This window comes from Eumetopias jubatus, unplaced genomic scaffold (assembly GCF_037043125.1).
Source record: "Eumetopias jubatus isolate StellerSeaLion01/CBP00866 unplaced genomic scaffold, mEumJub1_p1.0 scaffold_14, whole genome shotgun sequence".
Taxonomy (NCBI): domain Eukaryota; kingdom Metazoa; phylum Chordata; class Mammalia; order Carnivora; family Otariidae; genus Eumetopias; species Eumetopias jubatus.
Genome location: NW_028274820.1, coordinates 102,426,703 through 102,447,622, shown reverse-complemented (window position 1 = coordinate 102,447,622; position 20,920 = coordinate 102,426,703). Strand labels below are relative to the sequence as shown.

The 20,920-nt window shown below is 44.8% G+C and overlaps 1 protein-coding gene and 1 long non-coding RNA gene across 5 annotated transcripts in view; one reads left to right on the top strand and one right to left on the bottom strand.

Moving 5' to 3' along the window:
* The window catches only part of LOC114202948 (uncharacterized), a 38,134-nt gene extending 34,045 nt beyond the window's left edge, over positions 1-4,089 (bottom strand). The window contains exons 1-3 of one of the 2 annotated variants that reach the window (XR_015766730.1): positions 3,775-4,089; positions 3,189-3,334; positions 2,411-2,551 (exon numbers count right to left, since the gene is read on the bottom strand). This is a non-coding gene — a long non-coding RNA (uncharacterized LOC114202948). Of the gene's footprint in view, positions 1-229; positions 2,552-3,188; positions 3,335-3,774 lie in introns of those variants that run through there. The other variant, XR_003607896.2, reaches the window with a different exon arrangement.
* Positions 4,090-4,124: 35 nt separating this feature from the next.
* Positions 4,125-11,019, top strand: LOC148162570 (GTPase IMAP family member 5-like). 3 transcript variants are annotated; one of them, XM_088018406.1, is made up of 3 exons: positions 4,125-4,291; positions 8,462-8,507; positions 9,961-11,019. In XM_088018406.1, exons 2-3 carry the CDS (start codon positions 8,465-8,467, stop codon positions 10,845-10,847), a joined length of 930 nt encoding a protein of 309 aa, XP_087874532.1. In that variant the 5' UTR covers positions 4,125-4,291; positions 8,462-8,464; the 3' UTR covers positions 10,848-11,019. The 3 variants fall into 3 exon arrangements, with proteins under 3 accessions (XP_087874532.1, XP_087874531.1, XP_087874533.1); XM_088018405.1 differs by having other exon boundaries at positions 4,126-4,291; positions 8,459-8,507; XM_088018407.1 differs by lacking the exon at positions 4,125-4,291 and adding an exon at positions 4,489-4,532 and having other exon boundaries at positions 8,459-8,507.
* Positions 11,020-20,920: the final 9,901 nt, after the last annotated feature.

The following is a 20,920-nucleotide window of genomic DNA, read 5'->3' as shown; positions in this document are numbered from 1 at the left end:
TGTCATCCCAGATTTCTATGAACAATAAAAATAGCGTTCAGATGTGAAGGAGAGCTAAAGGCTGTCTCACAGGAGCTTAGCTGATTTCCTGTCGGCCCACGGGCAGGACAACAAATATTGGAAGAAGTTCTTCGGGCCAAAGGAGTGAATGTGATACCAGACAGAAATCTGTAGTTACCGAAAGAAATAAAAAGCTCCAGAAGTGGCAAAAAAGAAGATAAATAGAAAGTCCATTTTCTTACATTTTATAGCTCTAAAAGATAACGGTCAAAAACAAAACGAGTCATAGTGTTTTGAGGAACTTACAACGTATGTAAAAGTCAAACATATAACATAGGAGGACACGCAGGAGGGAGAAATTGTAAGTATCCTAGTGTAGGTTTCTTAAACACATGTGAAGTGGCCTAGTATTACTGACATGTAGACTGTGATAAATGGTCTAAACACCCCTGAAAAGACAGGGACTGCCAGACTGGATTAAAAAGCAAGACCAACCATACGTTACTTAAAAGAAACTCACTACATATAGAACCAATGTATTCATTTTCTTTCGGTGCCTCACAAATTACCCCAAACGTGGCAGCTTGAAATAACACACGCTTATTAGCTCACAGTTCCTGTGGGTCAGGAGTCCAGGCATGGCCTAACTGGGTCCTCAGCTCAGAGTCCACAAAGCTTCAATCAAGGTGTCAGCCATGCAACCGTTCTCATCGGGAGTTCAGGATCGTTTTCCAAATTCGTTCAAGTTGTGGGTGGAATTGAGTGGCTTGTGGTTGTAGGACTGCAGTCCTCCTGGAGGGTCCCAGGCTGCCCCTCTTGATAGGGGGTTCCCAATAAGGAATATTTGCTTTCTTCAAAGCCAGCAGGAGAAGCTCTTGCTTTTCAAACTTTTCTGATTACGTCAGGCCCACCTGGTATAATCCCCCTTTGACTAACCTAAAACCAGCATTTAGGGACCTTAATTCCATGGCAGAGTCCCTTCACCTTTGCCATGGGAAGTGGCCTCCATCCTATTCACAGGTCTGCCCATGCTCAAGGGGAGGGGATAGTCCAGGGCACGTACACCAGGAACAAACGGAGCTTGGGGCCCATCTTAGAATTGTGTCTACCATAACCATATAGATGGGTTAAAAGTCAAAGGATGGGTAAAGAAATACCATGAAAACCCTAATGAAAAGAAAGCTGAATCACTATATTAATAGAAAAATAGGTTACAAACAAGGAATATGATCAAAGGAAAGCGCGCCTGGCTGGCTCAGTCAGTTAAGCAACCAGGACTGTTAGTTTCAGCTCAGGTCGTGATCTCAGGGTCGTGAGATGGAGCCCCGCATCGGGCTCTGACTCAGCACGAAATCTGCTTGAGATTCTCTCTCCCTCTGCCCCACTTGCTCATGCTCTGTCTGTCTCTCTCTCTCTCTCGAATAAATAAATAAATCTTTCTTTAAGAAAAAGATAAAGACAGACATTACAGAAAGATAAATATGTCGACTTACCAGGAGGACTTCATAATCCTAAAAATGTGTGCACCTAAAACTTCTTCAAAATACATGAAGCAAAACCTAAACTAATCAAAAGGACAGATAAACCCAAAAGTGTACTTGGAGACTTTAACCTCCTTTCTTAGTATTCAGTAAAACACAAAGACAGAAAATCAGTAAGAATACAGGAAGCATAAGGCTGGAGACTTTCCCCTTAAGGTCGGGAAAAGGCCAGGATGTCCACCCTATCATTCCAGTTCAGCATCCTATTGGACATCCAGCCAGTGAAATGAGGAAAGGGAAAACAACCACCACCACCACCACCACCACCAAAAAAAACAAGTCATAAAAAGTGTAAAGGAAATAATAAAGTTCTCTTTATTCAGAGATGACATGATTATTTATGCGGAAAATCCCCAAAAGGGAAAAAATATTCCAGAACTAAGAAATTGGCTTAGCAAGGTAGGAGAATGCAAGGTCAACATGCAAGGATCCATTATCAGCAGTGAACCATTGGAAATTGGAATTAAATCATCAGCACTCTTATAGTAGCATTAAAAACCATGAACTACTTTGGGATAAATCTAAGATTTTAATGCTGAAAACTACAAATGTTGATGAGAAAAATCAAAGAAGACCTAAATAAATGGAGAGATAGCCTATGTTTGTGGATAAGAAAATTCAATATTATTAAGATGTCAATTCTCCCCTAATTTCATCAACAGAGCAACGCAATCTCAGTCAAAATCCGAGTGGGATTTTTGGTAGATATTCACAAGCTTCTTCTAAAATTTATACAAAGAAAACAAAGAACTACAACTATTTTGAACAAGAAAAAGTTGGAGGATTCACACTCCCTGATTGCAAGATTTACTATAAATCTACACTCCTCATAACTGTGTGTAACAAATAGTATTGTCAGAGCCTCTTACCTGAGGAGTAGTCGCACTTTCTCCTGAGAGCACGGAAGTAGTGGGCTGCATCCGCTTGGCTACACAGCAGCCTACAATCTCCTCGTCTTTGCAATCTCTCGGAGGACCGCCTGTGATACACATCGCATTCTGGTTTCATGCCTGTTCAAAGATAAAACTGGTTTTTTTCTCTTCCATGTTAATGGAGAGGTTTTCCGAGTTGGCAAGAGATTGTTTTAAATTATATTCCCCCCAAAATCTCAGACGATGATGATTAGGTGATTCTAAGCCTACCTTCCAATAGCAACAGAAAGGAATCTGGAGATTCTCTAGGACAAGACCGGGCCCTGCCTAAGCACGTATTGTGTTCTGATCTTGCTTTGCAACGTAACAGGTTTTGGCTTATTTGTTTAATTCTAATTCCAGTGTAGTTAATACACAGTGCTGTGTGAGTTTCAGGTGTTCAATATAGTGATTCAACAGTTCTAAACGTTACTCACTACTGCTCATCATGTTAAATGTACCCCGAATCCCCATGACCTGGTTCACCCACTCTCCACCCACCTCCCCTCCGGTAACCATCAGTTTGTTCTCTATGGTTAAGAGTCTGTTTCTTGGGTTATCTCTTTGCTTTCTCTGTTCATTTGTTTCCTTTCTTAAATTCCACATATGAGTGAAATCATAGGGTATTTGTCTTTCTCTGACTGATCTTATTTGCCTTACACCCTTTACATCTGTCCAGGTTGCAAATGGCAAGATTTCGTTTTTATGGCTAAATAATAATCCATTGCATATATACCAGATCTTCTCTATCCATTCATCTATTGCTTCCATAGTGTGGCTCTTTAAATGATGCTGCAAATACAGTAGGTTGTCTTTTAGTTTTGTGGATTGTTGCCTTTGCTGTGCAGAAGCTTTGTATTTTGATGCGGCCCCAGCAGCTTCCTATGGCAAGAGAAACAAAAGCAAAGTAATTGTTCTAGATTCATAACTGTAGCCTTAACTGTGCAATCAGTAGACAAAGAGAAGAGCCACAGCCTCCCAACCCTCCCCTCCCCACCCACCCCCACCCCCACCCCCACCCCCAATAAATGGACCCAGAAGCTCCAGACCCCTAAAGCCCCTCAGGGCTGGTTTGTCAGAGGACAGAGAAGGGACAGCCAGCACAAGGGGTCTGGCAAGTCCTTCAAATCCCGTCCTTAGAGCTGTTCTTTCAGCCCCTCCGTGGACCAGCACAGCCTTTCTGTCCCTGGTAGGCAGGAGCATGCATTCTAGAAACAGAGCCTTGACCAGGGGTCTGGGGAGTCCCGCGGAGCAGGTGCTCCTGCCATAGGGGCTGAGGGGAGTGGCTGGCGCCCCACTAGGTCATGGGGGCGTTTCTTAACCTGGGGGGTCCATCACTGCCTTCAGAGCCTCTACTTCCACGCTCTGCTTATTTCAACGAGTCCTAAAAAGCAAATGGGAGGAGGCATGGCGACCCTGGCAGGCTGGGGCAGGAGTCGACCCGTTAAGGGAGCCACATGCCCCTTGCTCCCTGCTCTCCCGGTGCTGAGGGCAGCAGTTCCGCCGCGGACCCCGGGGGTCTGTCCTGGTCGGAGCGGGGGCCGCGCTCGCTAAGCCCCTTTGCCTTCTGGCCCCCAGGCCCAGCCCTGGAACCTAAGGCTTCACTCGCAGCTCCTCCCCAGCCACACCCCCACCCCCACTTCCTGCGGCGCCCTCTCCGCCTGGAGAGCGGCCCCGAGAACCTGCAGCCGCCCCAGAGGCGCCCGCCCGCCCCCCAGAGCCGCCTGCGCCCCGAGAGCCTCGGGGAGCCGCCCGCTCCCCACCGCCCAGAGCTGGCCTGCGCCCTGAGAGTAGCCTGGGGAGCCGCCGTCCAGCACGGAGCCCGCAGCGCTGAGCCTGGTAAGGGGAACCCGGTGCAGGTCCCAGCGTCTTTGGGGGTCTGAGGGCCCCGGGTCTGGCTGGTGACTCTGCTGTGATCTCACCCAGGCTACCGCCCTTGTGGGTTCGCCCCTCAGTGGACCCGACCGGTGATGGTCAGAGTTTCGTGCACAGTGGACTCGGGTGGCCGGGAAACAGGGTGGGAACCTCTGACCCTGTGCTCACAACCCAGCGATTTCATGACCGAGTCTTCGTCCAAAAGGTCTGTCTGGAAGAGGAAGATGGATTCTCAGGGTTCCAAATGGCAAATATGGAATCATTATTTTCTCACCACCCGTGAACCCAGCCTTTCAAAGGAGACTCCTCAGGGGACATTGTCTCATGACTTTGCTCTGGAAGCCATTCCATGCTCTCCCAAATCTCCCTCCCCCCCGCATTTCCTGTGACAGGAGGAGGGACTCTATTCTAAGGCAAAGAGACTATGCTCAGGGCATATGGGAACAATCCTTTTGTCTGTTAACCCTTCAGTGAAAGACACATCACAACCTCACAATGACTAAAGTACCCAACAAGTGACACTCATACCAGGAAATATAGGGACTGGGCAGTTGAGTGAAGGAGATATTTATGAATAAGGCACACAAGAAATATTTTTATCCTTCTCAGAACAGCATTAGAGAGCTTGCTTTCTCAAGTTTGATAAAATAAAAAATAAAATCAGGCTCATATAATTTAAAAATCAGAATGTACATTATGTTTCTTTGCCTTAAACTCTTACCTAAGCTACACCCTCCTACTATCCCTGTCCGATGCTGTCATCATCTCCGCTTGCTCGCTGCTTGCCACTCTCTGCTGACACCTGGTCCCGTTTTGGAGGCGATTAGGCAGAATTTTCCTTTGGAGGAGAAATCTGCCTCCATTCCCCGTTCTCTCACTTTTGCCTACTCTGAGATTGACACATACTGCATTCCTGCAGCTATACGTGCTTCCTCCAGTCTTTTCTGATGCTTTACCATCCTGTTACTATTTTGTCTATGACTCATTTTGGCTTTTCTGTCAATATCATTTCGGACTCACCTCTGGACACGTTCTTTTTTAAGATTTCATTTATTTGTTTTGTTGTAGAGAGAGCATGCACCCAGGCAGGGTTGGGAGGATGAGGGAGAGAATCTCAAGCAGACACCACACTGAGTACCGGGTCAGGCAGGGGGCTTGATCTCACGACCCTGAGATCATGACCTGAGCCAAAATCAAGAGTCGGACCCTTAACCAACTAAGCCACCCGGGCGGCCCTGGACACTTTCTTATCTGTTAATATCTGCCTAAAAATCTATCCCTCAGGGGGAACGTATGTCTCCCCCTGCAGTCTGACCACTCAGAAGGTGGCTCAGGAGAACCACCTGGGCTGCATCTCAGCTAATGTAACCTGAGGTTCACTGGCATTTTGTGTCAGCCACATTACTCCATTTGGGTCTCACTTAAGTCAAAACATCAGATTGTTTTAAACTGAAATGCTTCAATTCAGAGCAACTCCTGCCTCCTGCAATTTTATTTTTGAATAATCTTTCAAAAAAAAAAAAAGAAGAAAAATGTGCACTCGAGGTTTTGCCATACAATTCTCTGTGTTCATTTTAAGGCAGGCTTCCAGCCTGTCAACATCAGTTTATGTCCTGACTGCGGGATGGTAACATTGTATGTGGTGTTCCGAGAGGCTAGTGGATTTGTTTAGAAGAATCTCTTTTACCCCCTGTGGAATCAAGGAGAATTTGCAGGCCAAGGAGCACCTGCCCTTTTTTTAATCTTAATTGTGTGGCAATCTGGTGACCTTGGGCAGGTCATTTGATGTTCAATTTCCTAATATGCAAATATTGTTGACAGTTCAACACCTATTTTGATCACATCACAGGGAATTTAGAAGGACAATTAGAATCGCGGACAGGAAGGAACTCTGAAGGTTACAGATGGCTGCAGAGAGGATGCTTCTGATGATGAAGCCCATTGTCAACATCCTCACCTCTATCACGGTCTTTATCACATGAATTGATGGATTCCAGCATATTTTCTGAGGTTCCCAAACCTCAGAAAATGCCATCTAAAGTACAAAAGATGTCAGAGAATTTGAGCAGTTTTAGCAGAAGCCAGATAATTGACCGGAAGCTAGGACAGCCCATGGAAAAGGGTGAGGAAAATGCTCTTCTCAGGGCTTAAGGAAAGGAGGGAGCAGGGGAAAGGAGGGAGAAGGAAAGGAAGAAAGGAAACAAAGGAAGGAAGTTATCTTCGTACATTCTGATAACCTGGAAGTGGATGGTTTCCCCCAAGGAGGGCCAAAAACATCCACTGCATGAATGGAAGAAGGAGCAAAAGTTATTTCATTATAACAGAAGCAACCCGAATAACAAATAAACTATGAAAAACATTTTTCATTCAATGGTAATTAGTAAAATGCAAGTTTAAACCAATTCAGATGTCCTTACTTACGCCCTTAAGAGTGACAAAAAATTAAGTCTAACGTCACCAAGTTCAAGTGCAGGTTTGGGAATTCTCCTCTGTGGCCGGTGCCAGTGGGAGTTCGCCCAACCATCCTGGGGTCGTACTTGGCAATATCTAGTCAGGCGGCAGCTGTCTGCCCCAGGTAATTTGTTGCACGTGTGCGCCGGGGGACAGAGATGGGATTATTCTGCAGCATTGTTTGTAGAAGCAAGCAGGTAGTTTGAAACAGCTTAAACGTCTGCTAATAAATAATTGAGGGGCACCTGGGTGGCTCAGTCCATTAAGCGTCCGATCTTGATTTCGGCTCAGGGCATGATCTCAGGGTTGTGGGATCGAGCCCCAGGAAGGGCTCCACGCTCAGTGTGGAGTCGGCTTGAGAGTCTCTCCCTCTGCCCCTCTCCCCACTCGTGCTCTCTCTAAATAAATAAATAAAATCTTTAAAAAAATTGATAAAACGTTACATACATAACATCATTTACATAAAAAATTGCAAATAGAACACAGTACTATACACTATCTATAGAGACATGTGTATGTAGAAGTATAAATAGACAAACGAGTATGATCCTTAAAATCCTCAGAATATTGGCTCCCTCTGAAGGAAGGAGGGAGGGGGACTGACACTGGGGAGCCGAAAAATGTAGATGGAGCTGTATGTGTAATGTTTCCACTTCTCGGTCAAACAGAGCAGCTGCAGCAGATGCCGAACTATTTACATTCGTTCATGGTAAACGGTGGCCATTTGTTGTATAACTTTGTGGACTTCACCACTTAATAAGGGGGTTTCACAACCACATCACCTTTAAAACTGAATAAATGCAATGCAGCCTCAGAGCTCATCTTAATTACCGTTGCGTGTCTCGTGCACCCTTGCCTTTTCTAACCCCAAGAAGAAAGACCCAATATTCTGTCTCATTGCAATGAAACTTTCATGCCAATCAATGGTTGTGCCGATTTCTGGTTAAATCTGCTGGGATACAAAAATGATGATATTGGGAGACCTCAGAGGACCCAGAGCCCACCAGGAAAGAAGCTGGATTAAAATCTGAGCAGGCGATGAGGTTATCTTGAATTTGTCCTGAATGTTGATTCTTTCCCTTCAGTTATGGCACCACCTTCTCCCTGATGGGTGTGTGGGGTGGGGGTTGGAAGGGGTAAGGAAGGTGTCAGTGCCCGGCTCTCTACCACTCTTTCCTCTGCTGTCAGTCCCTGAAGGAGTCCTTGTTCCCACTCTGCCCTCCCACTGGAAGGAACCTTGTGCTTTCCTCTTTGCCCCTGGAATGTCCATCTGACACAGCTTCTGGGACTGGAAATTCTCAGTACTTCAGACAAACCAATGCCATTTACAGCAAGGCAGGTTTTTTCTCTGTATTCTAGCGAGTTCACCTACTTTGATCGCAAACACTAATAATAATGTCCCACTCCTGGTTCCACAGAAGAATGGTTTTTTTCATTTCACTTCAAGTTGGAGAAAGAAAAAGCAACAAGTGCATTGCGTCAACATAAGCTAGCTTCGCCTGGGGTTTGCCCAAAATTAGTCATAGGTATTTGAAAGTATAATATGAGTTCAAAAACTAGCAATGGAAATGGCTTATCCTAGGATAATTATTCTTAGATGTCTGCATTAAAAGTGTTCTTAGGCCTTAGCAACTCCTATATGAATACTTGCTTTTATTCCTTTCCTGTTTTCTATTCCAGAAGACGATGGAAGGGCTTCAGAGGGGCAGATACGGAACGATGGCTGAAGGTAAGGAAGCCCGGACGTTCTCAGGAGCTCCGGGCACCCGGGAGAGTCGCCGTTCTCTCTCCATCGACCCCCACCTCAAACACAGGGATAGAAACCCTGTTATTTTAAAGTGAAGAAGAGGGGCATCTGGGTGGCTCAGTCGGTTGAGCGTCTGACTCTTGGTTTCAGCTCGGGTCATGATCTCAGGGTCCTGGGATCGAGCCCTGTGTCATGCTCCATGCTCGGTACGGAGTCTCCTTCATACTCTCTCTGTCTCCTACCCCTCATAATCATGCTATTTCTCTCTCTCTCTCTCTAAAATAAATAAATAAAATCTTTAGAAAATAAAAATTAAAAAAAAGTGAAGAAGAAAGAGGCAAAAATCACTTGCTCTCTACCTTCCCTGTGGTCATCACCCCATCCACTGTCACCCACACGTGATTGGTGGGAAATGTGGAAGTGAAACTCCCAAGTCAGAGTCTGAAGGATTTGGAACCCGACTGTGAGAACAATTTCTCTTTCCTGGTCTGCTCCCAACAGGAAAGAGGAAAAGTTCCCGTAGAGATTTAGGAATCATCCTTGTTACCAATACTTAAGGAAAGGAAGTACCAACACAGAGTAGAAGGAATAAACTAAGAGATTTTAGGAGGCTGAAATGAACTTAATTCATTTGAACTCATAAGAACTCTAAAAGTCCTGGGGTTCTCACCCGCCTTCACCCCTTGAAGATTTTACTCTCGGCTCAGTGTCACCCTCCCCAACACCATTCTATAGACATCTCCTGCGATTCGGTCGGCCAGATCCCTCCAACCCCTGTGCTTCTAATGCTCCTCACTCTTCACTAGCCTTCCATCCGGGGACATCTCCCAGACTTTGTCCTTGACATTCACGATCTTCTGTCATCTCACTTTTTAAGATCCAAGTGCCCACCCCAAGAGCAGAGACCCGGGACAGTCAGCTGGTCCTTGGTGGGAGGTCACTGCACCTCTGACCTCTGAGCTGTCCTTTTCCCCTGAGGTTCGGATGCATGTGTTGAGCGCTGCTGTGGGGATATGATGGGGATGTGGGGGTGGAGAAGAGGGGATAATATTTTCTCACTTGTGGCTTCTCGTCCCCTGCCTCCTTCTAAACTTATATTTCTGTAGCGTGAAATTGGCCAAAGCACCATCTGTGGAAAAGCATGGGGACCACAGTCCTTTTCCCCGAAAAGCCCTCTTTTCCCTGCTCTAGAGGAAGTGCTTGGAGATCCCAGGGCGCTTCCTCCCTGGGCTGTGGGTCGAAGCATGAGCTTCTAACGTAGGTTTTCTGTGATCCACGGGCATCCGAAAGTTGTATACACACTTTTGTAGGTATTTAGATAGGATTGATTTGGGGGAGGGAGGTCCACAAGTTTCATGAGGTATCATGAAGGTCCAAGACCCAAAAACCGTAAGAATCACTAACTTAGTGGGACACAAAAAAATTGTTTTTATAGGCAGAGAGGAAGATAACTGGTTTGCAACATCCACCTCACTGAGGATCATCCTGGTGGGCAAGACGGGCACTGGGAAGAGTGCCACAGGGAACAGCATTCTCCGCCAGCCAGTGTTTGAGTCCAGGCTGGGGACCCAGCCTGTGACCAAAACCTGCCAGGGCGAGACAGGGACCTGGAACGGAAGGAAACTCCTGGTGGTTGACACGCCCTCCATCTTTGAGGCAGAGGCTCAGACCCAAGAGATGTACAAGGACATCGGGGACTGCTACCTGCTCTCTGCCCCGGGGCCCCATGTACTGCTGCTGGTGACCCAGCTGGGGCGCTTCACTGCCCAGGACACGGTGGCCGTGAGGAGGGTGAAGGAGGTCTTCGGGGCAGGAGCCATGAAGCACGTGGTGGTCCTCTTCACCCACAAGGAGGACCTGGACGGCGAGTCCTTGCACGATTACGTCACACACACGGAAAACCAGAGCCTGAGGAGCCTGGTGGGGGAGTGTGGGAGGAGGTACTGTGGCTTCAACAACATGGCCACCGGGGAGGAGCAGAAGGCGCAGCTGGTCGAGCTGATGGCTGTGGTGGGGAGGCTGGAGAGGGAGAATGAGGGCGCCTTCCACAGCAATGACCTCTTCTTTGAAGCCCAGAGGCTGCGGCGAGGGGGCGGCTGTGCCCACGGGGAAGAGCACAGGCGCTACCTGGACAGGGTGCGGGCGCAGCTGGGAAAGCAAAGGCGACACCTGAGAGACCCCAGGAGTAAGTGGGCCTGCGGGGCGCTGCTCAGAGTCACAAGAGGGATGTTTTCTTGCAGTGGGATAACTGTTGTCCTCATTATATGCATTTTGATTTTTCTTGCCGCTTTAATTAACTTGTGTATTACTCATGGACACTGAGCATTTTCAGTGATTTCTGCAATCAGCTGACTTATCTTTTCAGAGTCGCCATGTCTGTGTCAGATTCTTTGTTTTTTACATGATTTCACGTTCTTTTGCTCTTCGTCACATCAGACATACTGTCCATCTTCTTCAAGTGCTCTTAGGTCAATAAAATCCAAAGGAAAAACTATTTTTCTTTTTTTTTTTTGTTAAAAATTGTGACGGTACACGAGAAACTAACTGTCCGGAAGTGTTTGGGGACGTGCTGGGAGGCAGGCGGTGGGGGGTGAAGCCGTGGGGATGCCCCAGCTCTGGTCCCACCTTTGTGCCGTCAGGCTGTTGAGGGGAGACAGGTGTTTTATGAAAAGCCGGTGGCATCTTCCTTATTTTATTCAGAAACCTACCTGATTTCATCAGAGTTGGTCATAAGAGCTGATGCCCACCCCCAACCCCACCCCTGCGAGAGAGAATGATGAGGATGGAGGTGGGGGAGAGATCCCGAGGTGAGAAGAGGCCGGGGAACAGGTGCAGGAGGGGGCCTACCATGGTGGGGAAGGAGAGAAAGGGGTCAGTGCAACAGGGTGGGGGCTGAGCCGTAGGAAAAGCAGTCACTTGGAAATTCTTAGTGGTTGGAAATAAAGGAAGAGAATAATATTCTCTCCTTCTCATAGAAACAGAAGTAATTTGGGGGAAAGAAGTTGGCGGAAAGCCTGACATCCACTGTTTCCAGACACTGGAGTAGAGTTTCCTTGCCTCAAAGCAAGAAACGGGTTCCATGTCCCCTCGCTTCAGTTCCCCGTCTCCCTGGACCCATGCATCTCCTGCCTGGGGCTTCCTGTGTCCACACTCTCAGCTGACCAAAGAAGGCCTGTCTCTGGCTGACTCAGGTGAGTCTTCCTCTTCAGGTTTACCCTTCTCGGTCTCATGTGGTGTGGCCTGACTAGGGGTCCACTCTGGCCCCAATTGCCCTCCATTCATGGAGAGGGTTTGGGGAGCTCCATTTTGATCTTGATTCCTGCTACACTCTCTACTGCAGCATACTAGGGGTGCTGTGCTTTGGATGAAAAGGTGATAGTTTACCCAAATGACTCCATTCTTTGTATGTATATGCTTTTATTCAGAACTATGGAGGAAAGAAGGGGCTCCTTGCCATTCTGAATGGAAACAGTGACATCTGGAATAGCAGTTCAAAAATTATTAATACACTTACTCTTTTGTCTTTCTAAGCATATGACCATGGCTAAAATCTGCCAGAGGTATACTTTTGGGGTTTACAAACTGGATGGAAGAGGAATCATATCTGAATGCAATTTGATATGCATTTCTTTCCATATGTGTGCAATTAAGCATCTTTTCATATGTTTAGTATCAGTTTTTTTTCTGCTGTCTTCTTTTCTTGCGTCCATTTTTACAATGGGTTGCTGCTCCCTTACCTTTCAATTTCCTAGAAACTTTACTTATTAGGCAGATTAGTCATGTGTCTATTTTATGGGTTATAAACATTATTTTCTAGTTTGTTATTCAAACAATTACTTTGTTTTTGTTGTTGTTGTTGTTGTTTGTTTTTAATGATTTTATTTTTAAGTAATCTCTGCACCCAGTGCGGGGCTCGAACTCACAACCCCGAGATCCAGAGTCTCACACTCCATTAACTGAGCCAGGCAGGCGCCCCTTTACTTTGTTTTTTAAATGTAGATGTGTATTGCTATTATGTAGGCATATGAATCCATAACTTTGTGTGCTCTGGTTTTTGAGTCATACTTAGAAAGAATTTCCGCATGCATCAATTATGGTGGAATACTTTTTCTGTTGCCTTCTGGACCTTTTTTATTTTCTTTGTGCTAACATTTAAATCTTTTATTCATTTGTAATTTATCTTGGTGTTTATCAAGCACTGATCCTGCCTTTCTAGCATAGACTGTACTTCAGGTTACTAAGTAAGTGAAGAGGGAAAGAATATCCTAATACAAATATTCTAGCTACATATTGGAAAGGAAATAGGAGAATAGAATATGACCATTTTGCAACACTTATTTAAATAATGGTTTACTCACTGATCATCACTAAGTTCCCCCTGATGGAAACACAGGGCACTGTTTACGAGTAACATTGCCAAAAATACTGAACCACCCATCCTGTAATACTGTGAATTATAAGACATATGTATTTGATCAAATGACCAAAATATATTTTTCATATGTATTTGGTTTTTGTCCGTGGTTCATGGCTCACAGCTCCTAAACCCCTTGAAATTTTCTGTCATACTGGTGATAAAGGTGTCTTTGTTATGTTAATGAAGGCGACTTTCAGACCCACCAAGGTGGGGCACTGGTTGTCCAGAGGACCAACAAGGTGATTAGAGGATTGGAACTCTCAGTCCCAGCCAGACTTCCCAGGACCAGAGAGGTGAGGGGTGGAGGTTGAATCAACCAATGGCTAATGACTAGGTCTATCAGGACTATGCATCGAAGCCTGCACAGAAACTCAAAAGGTCTGGGTTTAAATATAAAGACACAGATAGGTTAAAGTCGACGAACTGGAAAAGATAGAGCGTACATGAAGTATACGAAGCCTGCAGTGGCTATATTGCTATCAGACAGGATTTTCTCCTTCGGTGCCCGCGGTTCTCGGTCACGCCCCTTCGAAGAATGAAGAGGGAGACCAGGCAGAGTGATGGACAGCAGAGCAAGGGTTTATTGAGTTTAGCAATAGTACAAGCTCTCAAAGAGGGAGGGGACCCGAGAGGCTTGCCACCGGAATTTCTAAGTCTAGGGGTTTTATGGGCTTGTTGGCTCGATGTTTTAATCTGATTAACCCTCCCTGTGCCTGTCATCCAATCAGGTTTCCGTCATCTATCTATCACGCAGGAAAGGGTGGAGGGCTCCTTCCAGGGTGGTGTAAAATCCTCTTACAAGTGGTTTGCTCTTAGGGCGGGGGGCCCCTTGTCCCTGCCTGCCTTTCTTCCAACTGTCCTTCATCGCATGCACCTCATAAGTAACCGAGTTTCAGAAAAACAAGAAAACTTCAAAATTAAAGAAGTAAAACTGGCAGAAGTGAATGGAGAAACAGACACATCCATGGTTATAGCTGGAGATTTCAACAGTCCTTTTGCAACAGGGTGTATTATTTCCTTTTCTCCTGAAAACTGAGCAAGATAAGGGAAGAGAAATCGTGTTTCATAATTCAGATTTCTTCCCATTGAACTCTGACTTGAGATTTCACGTCCACATTTCCCACAGTCTCATCGTTGAGTGGATGGGATGGGGTCTGGAGAGGAGTGTGGAGGGACAGACGGAAGGTGAACTGTAGGACTCAGATGATGGTTCCAGGTCTGGTAGGCAGGGTGGCCTGGTGCATGCTATCTAAGCTTTCTGGGCCTCAGGGTCCTCTCTTGTCAAAAAAAGGGAGTCGTTTTTCTCCTGTGTGAGTGGAGTTGGAGTCCCTGACATCGCCGTGAGTGGATGGAAGAGACTGTTGCCAGTGCCCCAGGGCTGTGAGCCGTGGTGTGCCCAGCATCCTGGAAGGCCTGTTCTCACACAGCCTGGAAAGTGTCTGGCCCGACCAGGCAGCTGCCATCAGAATTTCCACCAAGGGGCTAAATTACATAGCTGAGCTGATCATGCCCAGAGGGTTGGCCAAGCCGGAGCATGGGCAGAGGCTGGCCCAGGGTGAGTCGACACTGGGTTTGTCCATTCTTGAGCAAAGTCATCTGTGCTCAAAGTGGAAAAGGAGTGAGTATTGGGGCCGGGGACAGACATGCAGTAGGGAAAGTATTCTCCCCTCTTCTCTTCAATAGCAAAGGAGGTTGGCTTTAGCAATGGGTAGAAAAAAAAGAGGAAATGGGTCTTTACCACTTACTTTTCCATCCTTCAGTGACAGAGTCTTGAGTGTTTTCCAAGCCCAGAAAATCCCCTTTTCAGCCTTAGAATTCGACACTGGAGGGCCATCAATAAGGCCTTTGCTCAGATTCCGATGATGGTTTAGGGAATCATGAGGCTGCTAGGGCAGAGAAGAAGACATTTCTGGTACCTCTCTATTACTGATTTCTAGCTGGATTCCACTGTGGTCGGAGAACACACTCCATACGATTTCAACTCTCTTACATTTGTTGACATTTGTCTTGGAGCCCAGGATGTGGTCTATCTAGGTCCGTGTTCCATGTGCACTTGAGAAGGATGTGTCGGCTCCGCTTGTTTCTATCAATATCAGTTAGATCCTGTTGATTGATGGTGTTATGGGGTCAATTCTCCCATAACCTTGCTCATTTTCTCAAAATTGCACTATCAGTGGTTGAGAGAGGGATATGCAGTCTCCAAATGGAATGGTGGATTCCTCAATTCTCCTTTCGATTCTTTCAGTTCTTGCCTCACACGCTTTGTAGTTCTGTTTTTGGGAATACACATTTAGGATTGCTTTGTCTTCTTGCTGGAATGACCTTTCCATCACTGCATAATGTCCCTCTCTGGTTTTGGTAACTTTCTTTGCTCTGAAGTCCACTTTATTTGATATTACTATACCCATTCCTTCTTTCCTTTGCATGTTTAACATTTGCACTCTTTGTGTTTTCTCAGCCTTTTCTTTTCAACTGGTTTCTACCGTAACATCTGAAATTATTTTCTGGGAAGCAGCATATACTTGGGTCACATGGTTGAATCTACTCTCCAGTTTCTATCTTTTAATTTAGATCCCTACATTTAATAGAATTAATCATCGAGGCGTTAGTGCATAAGTCTGCCATTTTTATTTTGTTTTTTCCTTTGTTCTCTCCAGTTTTCACTTCTCTATTTTCTCCTCTACATTCTTGTGGGTCACTTGAACAATTTCGTAATTCTATTCTGATTTTAATATAGTGTTTTTATATTTATTCATTCATTTTAGTTTTTATTTAAATTCCAACGAGTTAACATACGGTGTATTATGAGTTTCAGGTGTACAGTTTAGTGATTCAACACTCCCATACGACACCGGGAGCTCATCCACCCTCCTTAACCCCCGTCACCTATTTCACCCATCTCCCTACCCCCCATCTCCCCTCCGGTAACCATCAGTTTGTTGTCTATAGTTAGGAGTCTGTTTTTTGGTTTTCCTCTCTCTTTTTTCCCCCCTCTGATCCTTTGTTTTGTTTCTTAAATTCCATATATGAGTGAAATCATATGGTATTTGTCTTTCTCTGAGTGAGACTGACTCTGACTTTTACTTAGCATAATACTATCTAGCTCCAACCATGTTGTTGCAAATGGCAAGATTTCATTCTTTCTGATGGCTGAGTAATATTCTATTACATATATGGGCTCTTTTCATAATTTGGCTATTGTTGATAATGCTGCTATAAACATCGGGGTGCACGTACCCCTTTGAATAGTATTTTTGTATTCTTTGGGTCAATACCTAGCAGTGCAATTGCTGGGTCATAGGGTAGTTGTATTTTTAACTTTTTGAGGAATCTCCATACTGTTTTCCAGAGTGGCTGCACCAGTTTGCATGCTCAACAATAGTGCAAGAGGATTCCCCTTTCTCCACATCCTCGCCAACACCTGCTGATTCCTGTGTTGTTGATTTTAGCCATTCTGACTGGTGTGAGGTGATATCTCATTGTAGTTTTGATTTGTAGTTCCGTGATGATGAGTGATGTTGAGCATCTTTTCACGGGTCTGTTGGCCATCTGTCTTCTTTGGGAAAATGTCTATTCATGCCTGTTGCCTGTTTTTTAATGGGATTATTCATTTTTGGGGTGTTGAGTTTTATAAGTTCTTTATAATTTGGATGCTATTCCTTTATCAGATATATGTCACTTGCAAATATTTTCTCCCATTCTGTCAGTTACCCTTTAGTTTCATTGATTGTTTCCTTTGCTGTGCAGAAGCTTTTTATTTTGAGGAAGTCCCCAATAGTGTATTATTGCTTTTGTTTCCCTTGCCTCAGGAGACAGATCTAGTAAGAAGTTGTTATGGCCAATGTGAAAGAGGTTGATGCCGGTGCTGTCCTCTAGAATTTTAATGGTTTCCTGTCTCACATTTAGGTCTTTCATCCATTTTGAATTTATTTTTGTGTACGGTAGTAAGAAGTAGTCCAGTTTCATTTTTTGCATTTTGCTGTCCAATTTTCCCAAGAGCATTTGTTGAAGAGACTATCTTTTCCCCATTGAATATTCTTCCCTGCTTTGTCAAAGATGACTTGACCATAAAGTTGTGGGTTCATTTCTGGGTTTTCTCTTCTGTTCTGTTGATCTGTGTGTCTGATTTTGTACCATAATACTTAGAACAACCACTAAAATAGTTATTCAGAAAAGAACACTTTAGAAACACTGTTTAAAAAACACTGTTTTAAAGTGTTCCTTTCTGAATAGCTATTTAGTGGTTTAGTGGTTGTTCTAGGTACCACCGTCCATTGGTATTATCATTTTACCAGCCAGGGTGAAGTATATGAACTTAACCCCTCTTCAGAACATTGAAACTCCCCTGTCTACAATGTAATTGTCTTTTTTAAAAGATTTTTATGTATTTATTTGACAGAGAGAGACAAAGCGAGAGAGGGAACACAAGCAGGGGGAGTGGTAGAGGAAGAAGCAGGCTTCCTGTGGAGCAGGGAGCTCGATGCGGGGCTCGATCCCAGGACCCTGGGATAATGACCTGAGCCGAAGGCAGACGCCCAACGACTGAGCCACCCAGGCACCCTACAATGTAATTGTGTTGAATTTATTTCTTCTACATAAATTTAGAACCACATCAGACGGTGTTGTAATATATTCTTCAATCATCAACCATAATTAGAACTCAGGAGAAGGAGAGTCCATTCACCTACATTTTTGCTACTTTCTTTCTTCCCGACGTTCCAAGTTCCTTTTTATTGTTTCTTTCTGTTTCAAATCTTCCTTAGTCTTTTCGAGAAGGTCTCCTGGTGACAAATTCCCTTAATTAGTTTTCCTTCACCTGAGAATGTCATGATTCCCCTTTAATTCTTGAAGAACATATTCTCTGGCAACAGAATTCTGGGTTGTCAGTCCTTTTCTTTCAACACTTGAAAAATGCTTTGTCACTTCCTTCTGATGTCCATGGTTCCTGATGAGAACTCTGGAGATGACCCTGTACCTCTCCAGGGTCTGCCACTTCCACAGCCCCTGTCTACAGAACGGTAGGAACCAGGCACCTAGCCCCCATCCCACTATGTATTTAGGGTTAGGGCAGGTATCTTTCCAGGACCTTCCAATTTGTCCACATGTATGATCACCTTGTGCTTGAATGTCACCCAGCTCCACAGTGGGGCTCAGCTCGCTTCGGTTTTGATCCACAGCTACCCCTTTGGGACTGATGTCCTCCCTAGGTCATTACTGCCACCACTGGGACATCCTCAGAGGAAAGTGATACGGGGGCAGCCTGCATTCCCTTACTGCCCTGCCTACTCACATCTATGTGCGACCTGCCATTTCATCTCCTTCAATGGCACAAACATGTAATTCTCGTATGTTGACCAGGGTTAACGAGAGGGAATCACAACATGAAGGATGTTCAGTTGGCTCTTGAACAACGTGAGTGTGAACTGCGTGGGTCCACTTCTATGTGAATTTTTTTCAGTACATACTGCACAGTACTATGTGGGGCGCCCGGCTGGCTCAGTCAACGGAGCATGTGGCTCTTGATCTCAGGGTTGTGAGTTCGGGGCCCATGTTGGGCATAAAGATTACCTAAAACTAAAATCTTAAAAAAATTAAATAAATACTGTCTAGTACGGTAAATGTATTTTTCCTCATTATGATTTTTTAAAAGATTTTATTTATTTATTTGTCAGAGAGAAAGAGAGAGCACAAGCAGGGAGAGGGGCAGAGGGAGAGGGAGAAGCAGGCTCCCCGCTGAGCAGGGAGCCCAATGCAGGGCTCGATCCCAGGACCCCGGGATCATGACCCGAGCCGAAGGCCGACCTGAGCCACCCAGGTGTCCCTGCCTTATGATAACATTTTCTTCTTCTAGTTTACTTTATTGTAAGACTACAGCATGGAATACATATGACATACAAAATATGTGTTAATCAACCATTTCCATTATTAGTAAAGTTTTGGGGGAGTTAAAAGTTATACTCAGATATTGAATTTAAATAAATTTTGTTTTAAATTGTATCTGGAAAAAAAAAGTTATACTCAGATATTCAATTGTGGGTGAGGGCGACGTCAGTGCTGTTAACCCTCCCCGCCCCCGCCCCGCCAAGTTGTTCAAACATCAACTGTATTATTTCCTAGGGCTGCTATAATGAAGTACCACTAACTGGGTGGCTTATGAAGACATAAATTTATTTTCTCACAATTCTGGAGGCCAGAAATCCAAAATCAAAGTGTTGGTAGGGCCATACTCCCTGTGAAGACAGAAGAGGGTTCCTTCCTTGCCTCTTCCGGGTCCCGATGTCCCCAGGGGTTCCTTGGCAGCATAGTCCCATCTCTCCCTCCATCTTTATGTGACTGTCTTCCCTCTGTGTGTGTCTGTGGCCACATTGCCCTCCTCTGATAAGGATACCAGTCATGTGGATTGAGATGACCAAATGGTCTTATCTTAACAATCAAATCTGCAAAGACCTTGTTTCTAAATAAGGTCACATTCATAGGTACTGCGGGTTAAGACTTGAACATATCTTTTTTGCGGGAACCCAATTCAACCCACAGGAGGGGAGAAAAGCTTAAAAAGTGAAGCTGAGGGGCGCCTGGATAACTCAGTTGGTTGATCTCCCGACTCTCGGTTTCAGCTCAGGTCTTGATCTCAGGGTCGTGAGCTCAAGCCCCATGTTGGGCTCCATGCTGGGCGTGGAGCCTACACAAAAAAACAACAACACATTTCAAAAAGTGAAGTTGAATATAAGTGTTGACAGAGTACAAGGAACTAAGGATCAAACCCTCTCAAGGACACTCTCATGAGCCCACTCTCGTGTTTGGACATTCCGTACAAATGGAATCATACCTTTATGTTATTTTTGTGTGTCTGGCTTCTTTCACTTAGCATAACGCTTTCAAGGTTCATTCATGTGGTGGCCTGGATAAATAATATTCCATCCATCCATCCATCAGTTCATGGACATTGGGTTGCTTCCACTTTTTTGGCAATTATGAATCATGCTGCTATGAACATTCAGGTACAAGTTTTGGTGTGAACATGTTTTCAGCTCTCTTGGGTACATACCTAGGAGTGGAATTACTGAGTCATGTGGTAACTCTGTGTCTAACTTTTTGAGGAACTGCCAGACTCCTTTCCATAGTGCTTGTTCCCTTACCAGTAATGTATCAGGGTCCAATCTCTCCACATCTTCACTTGGATTTGTTAGTTTTTCTTTTCTTTCTTTTTTTTTTAAATTATAACCATCCTGCGAATGTGAAGTGGTATCTTATTTTGGTTTTGATTTGCATTTCCCCACTGACTCATGATATCGAGCATCTTTTCATGTGTTTATTGACTATTTGCGTATCTCCTTTGGAGAAATGCTGAACCATTTTTTTTACCTATTTAAAAAACTGAGTTATTTATCTTTTTACTATGGAGTTGTGAGAGCGCTTTATATATTCTGGGTACTAGATCTTTATCAGATATAGAATTTGCACATATTTTCTCCCTTTCTGTGGGTTGTCTGTTCAGTTTTGATGGTGTTCTATGGTGGGCAAATGTTTTAATCCAGTTATTCTATTTTTCTTTGATCGATTGTGATTTTGGTGTCATATGTTGGAAACTATTGCCTAACTCATGGTTATAAAGATTTACACCTGTGTTTTAAGAGTCTTACAGTTTTGGGGTGCCTGAGGGGTGCAGTCAGGTAAGCGCCCATCTCTCAGTTTCAAAGGCTTGGGTCCTGATCTCAGTGTCATGGGATCGAGCCCCACATCTGGCTCTGTGCTCAGTGCGGTGTCTGCTTGAGATTCTCTCTCCCTCTCCCTCTGCCCTTCCCACTTGGGTTCTCTCTCTCTCTCAAACAAATAAATAAGTCTTTAGAAAAGAAAAAGAGTCTTACCGTTTTAACTCTTATGTTTAGCTCTTCGATCCCCTTTGTATACTACTATTTCTAGATAACATGATACAGGGATCCACATTCACATTTTGCCTGTGGATGTCCAGCTATCCTAG

Bases quoted from the DNA above. Each gene is read 5' to 3' on its own strand.
- LOC148162570 (XM_088018406.1), top strand. From the start codon at position 8,465: ATGGAAGGGCTTCAGAGGGGCAGATACGGAACGATGGCTGAAG. The intron at 8,508-9,960 runs GTAAGGAAGCCC...TTGTTTTTATAG, and splicing joins ATACGGAACGATGGCTGAAG to GCAGAGAGGAAGATAACTGG.